The following is a 9,254-nucleotide window of genomic DNA, read 5'->3' on the forward strand; positions in this document are numbered from 1 at the left end:
AAAAAAAAAACTAGGTAGAAGGAGCCTGGAATGGAAGAAAAATTATATTCATCTCTTTCTAGGTATATGTGTGTGTGTATATATATATATACATATATATATGTATATATATATTTATATATAGAATATAAATTATATAGAATATAAAAATTATATACAAGATATAAATTTTGTGTCTATGTGTTTTATATATATATGAACATGTATATAAAAATATAAAAAGTATAAAATATATAACACATGTATATATACCCATATAGAATTTGTGTATGTATATGTGTGTGTGTATGTGTGTGTGTGTGTGTGTGTGTGTGTGTGTGTGTAGATGTTTGTAGATTCTTTGATGTACTGGAAAGAGGACAAGCCTGGTATTAGAAGATCTAGCATCTAATATTGGCTCCACCATGAACTTCCCCAGTGACTGGGCAAATTTACTTCTTTGAGCCTCATTGTTTTCATTTGAAAAATGAAGATGTTGGACTGGATTATTTATGACATCCCTTCCAACTGTAATAGTCTAAGACCTTTCAATAAAAATAAATCAGAAAAACTGCAGTAAAGGAACAAAATATTGAGAGTTTGAGGATGTGGCTACCTTTATATCTTTACAAATTGTAGTTTCTCTTTTTCCTGAGTTCTATACAAAAAGTACTTAATTTCAGTCATCAACATGTAGAGCATTCTATTCCTTAAATGCAGAAATACTGCCAGTGTCAGACGTTTCTATGTAAAAGCCTCATTTTTGTTGGTCATTGTTTTTGTCTGAATCAATCAAAAACAGGAAGAGAAATGTTTTTCAGATAAGCTCTTTTCCTACTATTGGTTGTCTAAAAGCAAAACTTTTGCATAATACTTTTGTAATTTTGGGACTTTGTAGTTTCCTATTGCTTATTGTTTAATGATTGATTAGCATCTATGTTTTACTTAAGGAATTGGCTAGTGTGCCGCACTTGGAGTCAGGAAGGCCTGTGTTCGGATCCCACCTCAGACATTCCCTAGCGATGCGACTATGGGTAAGTCACTTAAATTGTAAACCATCTATAAAATGGACAAGGCTAATGCTTGTCCTTACCTTCCAGGATTGTTATAACTTTGAATGAGATAAAAAAAATCATTTGTAATTTATAAAGTGCTATATAAATATCAATTCTGAATTCATGCTTGCCTCTGTTGCTTAATTTCCTTCTTATAAAAATGAGATAACGTTTGAATTGAAAATAAATCCTGGAGAAAGAGAGGCAGGGTGGAATAGGAGAAATAAATAAATTAGAATTCTAGAACCTGAGTTCAGATTTCAGCTGTGCCTCTTGCTTGCTACGTGACTAAAGGCAAATCACTTGTTCTTTCTGAACCGACGTTTCTGGTAAAATGAGAGATGTGGACCAAAATTTCTTTCTACCTCTAATGTAGGATCCTATAATTCCATATTGCCTTTCTATATATGAGCTCAGCTTCTTCTACATTTATGAAAATATTTTCAGGCATACTGTATGTCCAGTATGGACAAAAAAGATGTTGGATAGGAAGAAACTGACTTAAAATATACTTGTCATAGAGATTGGAAGCTTTTGTTGGACCTCTGCTTTTTTTTATCTGTGACTCCTCTGAACTTTGGACTTCTAGTTTGATTCTTTTATTTATGTTCCCTGAACTTCCTCTCTTCCTAGTAAAATTATGTCATTTCTTCCATATTCCATAATTTGAATTACAATGAAGGACTCTATAGGCCCAGATCAATTGATAATTGAGAGCCTTTTCTATGACTGCTAGCATGGTTTAATAGTACAATTTTTGCTAATCCCTGACAATTTATTAGCAACCTAAATTTTACAGTCATTTCATTGCAATAGAATTATAGTGGTGTTGTTACTCAGCACTGGGTCATCTTTGATAAATCTGAATGTTCTGTTTTAATTTATAACATTCTTTTTCTTTTTAAATTTTGAATTTCAGATTTTCTCTTTCCCAATCCATTGAGAAGTTAATCAGTATGATTTTAATTGTTCACTTGGAATCATGTCAAACATATTTTCATATTACCCACATTTTAAAACAAAGCAAAAAAATAAAGTAAGTGAGATAATTATACTTCAGTTTGCACTCAGAATTCATCAAATATCTATTTGGAGGTGGATAGCATTTTTCATAGATCGATAGCAATTTTTCATCATGAGTCCTTCCGAATTGTCTTGGGTCATTGAATTGTTCAGGGTAGCCAAATCTTTTACAGTTGATCATAATTACAACATTGCTGTTACTGTGTACAATGATCTCACTTCACTTTGCATCAGTTCATATAGGTCTTGCCATGTTTTTCTGACACTACCCTTCTTGCCACTTTTTATGGTGCAATAGTACTTCATCACAATCATATACCACAACTTGTTTAACCATTTCCCAATTGATGAGCATCCCTTCAATTACCAACTCTTAGCCACCACAAAAAAGAGCTGTTATATTTTTCTACATATAGATCTTTTTCCTTTTTTTAAAAAAAAATTTATTTAGGATATAGACCTAGTAGTAGTATGTACAGTTTTATAATCATTTGGATATCATTCTGAATTGCTTTTTAGAATGGCTGTACCTGTTTGGTAATGTATCCATTTTTCTTCATCCCCTCCAGCATTTGTCATTTCTGATAGATTTCTGGTAGTACCTCAGAGTTTGTCTTAATTTTTCTTTCTCTAATTACATATCTAATAATAGTGATTTAGAACAGTTTTTACCTCTTATTATTATAGATAGTTTTAGGGAGTAGCTAGGTGCCATAGTGGTTAGAGCCCTGGTCTTGAAATCAGGAAGACTCATCTTCCTGAGTTCAAATCTGACCTCAGACACTTACTAGCTGTGAGGTCCTGAGCATGTCACTTAACTCTTTTTATCCGAGTTCTTCATCTAAAAAATGAGCTGGAGAAGGAAATAACAAACCACTCCAGCATCTTTGCCAAGAAAACTCCAAATAGAGTCAAAGATTTGGATATGACTGAAAAACAATTGAACAGTAACAACAGAGAAGCTTTGATTTCTTCTTCTAAAAATTTCTTCATAAATATGGTATTTGACTATAAAATTCCTGGTACTTTTCATTTGGGGAATCTTTTTCAGAAGGTGATCAGTAGATTCTTTCAATTTCTGTTTTACCCTCTAGATCCAAGATATTGATAATTTCTTGAATCATGGTATCTAGGTTCTTTTTTATTCTTGACTTTCAGGTATTTTAATACTTCTTAAATGATTTCTTCTTAATCTATTTCTAATCTAGGTGTTTTTTAATGAGATATTTCACATTTTTTATTCTATCTTTTAGGCTTTTGGTTTTGCTTTGTTGTTTCTTGAAGTCTCATGGAGTCATTAGCTCCCACCTGCTGAATTCTATTTAAAAAAATTTTATTTCCTTCAGTGAGTTTTTGTTCCTCTTTTCCCATTTAAGCAAATTAGCTTTTTTTTTAAAGAAGTTGTTTTCTTCAGTAAATTTTTGTACCTCCTTTTCCATTTGACCTATTGTGCTTTTTAAAGGATCTATCTTTGCTCCCTTCTATCTCATTAACAAGTAAATGACTTCTATATAATTTATTCAATTAAGAAAATTGAATATAAGATATATTAAAAAATTAATCATATAAGATTAAATTGATAAATAAAAACACCCTAGGAGCTGGTTTTAGGGGAAAAAATCAACAAAATTGATAAATCATTGGTTAAACTGAATTTTAAAAACAAGGAAGAAAGAAAAATCACTACTATCAAAATGAAAAGGGTGAATACATCATTAATGAAGATGAAATTAAAATAATTATTAGTTTATATGCTAATAAATTTAACAATATAAGTAAAATGGAAAAATACTTACAAAAGTATAAACTTTCCAGATTAACAGAAGAGGACATAGACTATCTGAATAATCTTATTTTAGAAAAAGAAATTGAATGAGCTATAAGTGAACTTTCTAAGAAAAAAACATCAGAGCCAGTTGGATTTACAAGAGAATTTTATCAAATATTTAAAGTTCAACTAATTCCAATATTAAATAAATTATTTGGAATAATAGCAAAGAAAGCATCCTACCAAATTCCTTTTATGAAACAAATATGGAGGTGATAGCTAAACAAGAAGAGCAAAAACAGAAAAAAAATTATAAATCAATTTCATTAATGAATATTACTATAGTAATCCAACATAGGATATAGACTCATAGGCTAAGAAACTATGTCACAAAAATTATACCTTGTGACCAGGAATGCAGAACTGGTTTAATATTCAGAAAAATCATTAACATAATTGATTATATCAGAAAAATTAATCATGATTATATCAATAGATGTAGAAAAAGCTTTTGCAAAATTACAACAGTCATTACTATTAAAAACACTTGAAAGCACAGGTATGAATGGATTTTTCCTTAAAATGATAAGAGGTGGGGCAGCTGGGTAGCTCAGTGGATTGAGAGCCAGGCCTAGAGACAGGAGGTCCTAGGTTCAAATCCGGCCTCAGCCACTTCCCAGCTGTGTGACCCTGGGCAAGTCACTTGACCCCCATTGCCTACCCTTACCAATCTTCCACCTATAAAGTCAATACACAGAAGTTAAGGGTTTAAAATAAAAAAAAAAAAGCACAAAAAAAAAATGATAAGAGGCATCTAACTAGATAGGCAAACATTGAAAAGACATAGATGGACTCTTATAGGAAATAATGCAAAGTGAAAGGAGCAGAACCAAGAGAACACTGCATTCAATAACACCAGTATTGTTTGGAGAATAACTGTGAGTAACTAGCCTATTCGGTATAACAGGATCATTCAAATAAGCTAAAAAGGATTTAGGGAGGAAAATGCTATTTACCTCCAGAGATGTGTGGAAGTTATGCTGGCCTTTTCTAATATGGGGTTGGGAAGGAGGCAGGCAACTTGGAATTCAAAATGTAACCAAAAAACCCCCCCAAAACAAAATATACACAAATAAATGCTTCTTAGAGTCTCTTTTTGGTCACTGAACATAAAAAGAATGACAACTTATTATTGCTTATCTTAGTCTCTCTCTCTCTCTCTCTCTCTCTCTCTCTCTCTCTCTCTCTCTATATATATATATATATATATATATATATATACACACACAAACACTCTTATATGATGTATGAGAGTATTTACATGGTCATGAGGCATAGAGCCTCAGAATTGAAAGGAAACTTGTAATTGCTCTAGTCTAGTCCATAGCTGGTCAAGAATCCTTTCCACAACATTCTATATATGTGGACATCTAATATCTTTTGGAAAGTGTATTCCACCTTTTAACAGCTGTAATTATTAGGAAGTTGGTCCTTACGTTAATTTGGAATTCATGTTTCTGCAACTTCCATGCATTGCTACTAGTTTGGTTTGTTGGGGCCAAGCAAAACAAGATCAATCCTTCTTCTGAATAGTCGTCCTTTATATTCTTTTTTTTTAAATTTTAAACCCTTAACTTCTGTGTATTGACTTATAGGTGGAAGAATGGTAAGGGTAGGCAATGGGTGTCAAGTGACTTGCCCAGGGTCACACAGCTGGGAAGTGTCTGAGGCCGGATTTGAACCTAGGACCTCCCATCTCTAGGCCTGGCTCTCAATCCACTGAGCTACCCAGCTGCCCCCAGTCCTTTATATTCTTGAAGTTAATTCTCATGACACATCTAAGTCTAATAAGCAACAGGATAAAAATGCCCAGTTTTCCAAATAATCCCCATAAAGTGTGATTTTTGAGTTTTCCCATCATCCTGGTTGCTTAGTTTTTCCCCTAGAAAAATGCTTCAGAAATGTTCAATTTCAGCTTAGAGATGGATAAAGCAAAAATTTGTTTTTTTTTTTCTCCTATCCAAGTTCATGGATCCCCTGACTTGCGATGACCTTTATTCATGGATTCTTGACTTAGATGATCCTTAGCTCATTTCCAGAACTCTTTCACCTGAAGCTGTGTATCTTAAAATACATTTAAACCTTATAGTATTGTATGTAGCAAATGTCACTTCATTTTCTCCAATGGAGAAAACCTTACTTGGAAATATTTAGACATGCAAAAAAACCCCATTCTTTAGGTTTCTTGACACTGAGTACCAACGGGAAATATCACATATCCATCTGTTGTCCCTTTCTATATATGACTTACCTACAGCCTTTTTTTTGATGATACCTATTTGGAGTGCTTTCTTTTATGCCCTTTTCTGGTGCCTGGTTCTTTAGTAATGCATATGCTACAGCTTATTTACACCCTCTTCTCTGCCATTTAAGATTTTGGAGCTGCTGTATTCTATGTTTCACAACCAGATAATATCACAGAAGGCTACTGATGTTAAAAAGATGAGCCTTTGTTTCAAGGAGAAATGTAAGGTTATTAAAACCATGTGCAATTTTCTAATGTTATCCATTCCATTCACATCCACCATTTTAATTCTGGGTTCATTTCATTGTCCATCCATACTGCCCTGTGGGAAAGATACACTGAGAGTATTTACTCTTCAGTAGAGCAAGCAGAGTCTACATAGGTCATCTAGCATTTATAGGGATTTTATCAAAATTTTGGATAAAATATCTCATACAGTTATTGTGTAGTTAGCCAGGTTATGCAGTGGGTATAGTGCCAGGCCTAAAATCAGGAAGACTCAACTTCATGAGTTCAAATCTGGTCCCAGACAATTAGTTTTGTGACCCTGCAAGTCTGTTATCCCTTTTTGCCTCAGTTTCCTCATTTGTCAAATGAGTTGGAGAAAGAAATGGTTAACTTCTTCAGTATCTTTGCCAAGAAAATCCCAAATGGGGTCACAAAGAGTTGGATACAACTGAACAATAACAATCCCACTCACCTTACATATGAGGGAATTGAGGCTCAAAAGTTAAGTATTTTATGCTCTTTGTGGCAATCACTTTAACTGCTCAGAGCCTTAGTTTCCTCATTTTGTAAAAATAAGGATAATAATACCTGTAGTAGTTACCTTACAAAGCTATTATGATGATCAAATGAACAATACATGTAAGGTGCTTGTAAACTTGAAAGCACTAGATAGATGCCAGCTATTATTATTTTGTGTCCTCGACAATTTCCTGTAACTATTAAAAATAGGGAGATTAACCTCAAATAACCTCTGAACCTTCCTTCTTGCTCTTTGATATTTTGGATTTCTATAGAGTTAATAGTGACCCTCAAGGACTATGAAAATATACTAATGTACTCTTGTCATATTCTATACAGGAAAGCATTATTACAAATGGAATGGATGCATTCTTTAAAAAGTTGTTCAGAAAATGGATTTTTGTACATGAAATCAATTTTGTTCTGTAGACTTTAATCATAAAGTTGGAGATATGGTCTCTGAGTAATAAGGTCATATTGAATAATGTAGCACATTATGGCTTAAACATTAATAACAAAAGCAGGTTTTTCATCTAATAAGAGGTTTAGATATCCAAGTTCCCTTTCTACCCAATGTGTTTTATGATTCTAGTCAACAAGATACAAATGCAAAGGAGCTGGCCCTTTTATTATATCAATAAATAGATTTGAAAGGTTGAATAGAAAAAGTAACATAAACTGAATAGAAAATATTAAACCAGAACATCACTTAGTCGCTTAACTAATATGTAGACTCAGTTGCCTAGCATTTGGAAGCTGCCTGCAGGATTGAAAGCCGTCTTAAAGAAAAGAGAGGTGAGATACACACACACACACACACACACACACACACACATATATCTTCAAGATAACACTTCAAAAAGCAAGTATAAGTGAGCTGATTGGAGAGGCTATTTAAGAGAAAATAAAGTAACTGGATGTGAAACATTTTCAGAGAATCAAAGTGTAAGGAGACCCTCTAAACCAATTCATACCTGAAGAATGCACTCTATAATATAACACATATAGCCATCAAGTTTTTGCTTAAAGATTCTGTAAGGTGGAACCCATTGGCTTTCTCGTCAACTTATCCCACTTTTGGATTGCCCCAATTATTAGGAAGTCTTTCTTTATGTAAAGCCAAAATCTGAGTATTTGTCACTTCTACTCACTTTTCCTTAGATAAGCTCTATGGAGCCCAGCTAATTCCTTTTTTTTTTTTTTTAAACCCTTACCTTCCATCTTGGAGTCAATACTGTGTATTGGCTCCAAGGCAGAAGAGTGGTTAAGGGCTAGGCAATGGGGGTCAAGTGACTTGCCCAGGGTCACACAGTGGGGAAGTCTCTGAGGCCAATTTTGAACCTAGGACCTCCCATCTCTAGGCCTGGCTCTCAATCCACTGGGATACCCAGCTGCCCCCAGTTAATTCCTTTTTACAAATAATAGCTCTTCAGATACTTGGAGAAAAACTTTCCTGAGTCTTCTCTAGGCTAAATATTCCCTAGGTGCTTGAATTTAGTCAATATATGGTATGGACTCAAGATCCTTTATCATCATAATTACCCTCTCAAACATATCAATGCTGGTTCTGAAATGTGGCCCACAGTAACACAGTAGCCTAGATGTGGTCTAGTAAAGGAATTAATCTTGGATACTATCTTTCTCTTAATGAAGCATAAGTTTGAATATCCCCATTAGAGTATTAGCTCTTGGAGAGTAGGGACTGTTGTTTTTCTCCTTTCTTTGTATCTGCAGTGCTTATCACAATATTTGACTTGGATTAAGTATTTTGGCTACCATAGACTTAGAACTCTGTTGACTTAGATTGAATCCTCTAAAAAAACCCAGATCTTTTTGAAATATGAATGCTATGTAAACCACTTCTCTTCCTATCTTATATTTATGAAATTGAAATTGATTTTTATTGACTCAACTACTTATTAAATTTTGTCAAATTAGTTTTGATCCAGTGTTGCCTTGTCAATGTCTTTGTGAATTTTGATTCCATTACCTAGTATTTTTGCTGTTCCTCTCAGCATTGTTTCATCTGCACATTTGATAAGCATTGCCATCTATTAATTATTTACTTCACCAATATAAGTCTTTAGCTGCCCTGGAGTGACCGCGGATCTTTGGGACACTCCATTAAAGGCCTTCTGCCAAATTGTTAAGTTTTCTCAAAGGTTAAGGTTGGAGGGATCCAAAAATTTCTAAGTTGTTCCTAGTAGCCCCTGATCCTTGCTTTGCCCATAGACCCCACACAACCACTTTCTGAGAGGCAGCGTGATATAGTAGATGAAACACTGAGCTTGGAGTCAGGAAGATGATGACCTCAGATATTTCCAACCTGTGTGATCCTGAACAAGTCACTTAACCAACCTTTTTTCCTCCCTCCCTC

At 33.8% G+C, this 9,254-nt stretch overlaps 1 protein-coding gene across 1 annotated transcript in view; it reads left to right on the forward strand.

The window, feature by feature from the left end:
- Positions 1-927: 927 nt before the first annotated feature.
- TEC (tec protein tyrosine kinase) overlaps positions 928-9,254 on the forward strand; it is a 93,022-nt gene continuing 84,695 nt past the window's right edge. The window contains exon 1 of the mRNA XM_044682126.1: positions 928-1,013. Within this exon, the coding sequence (XP_044538061.1) occupies positions 1,010-1,013 (4 nt within the window). The 5' untranslated portion in view covers positions 928-1,009. The remainder of the gene's footprint in view (positions 1,014-9,254) is intronic.

Source organism: Gracilinanus agilis, chromosome 6 (assembly GCF_016433145.1).
Source record: "Gracilinanus agilis isolate LMUSP501 chromosome 6, AgileGrace, whole genome shotgun sequence".
Lineage (NCBI taxonomy): Eukaryota > Metazoa > Chordata > Mammalia > Didelphimorphia > Didelphidae > Gracilinanus > Gracilinanus agilis.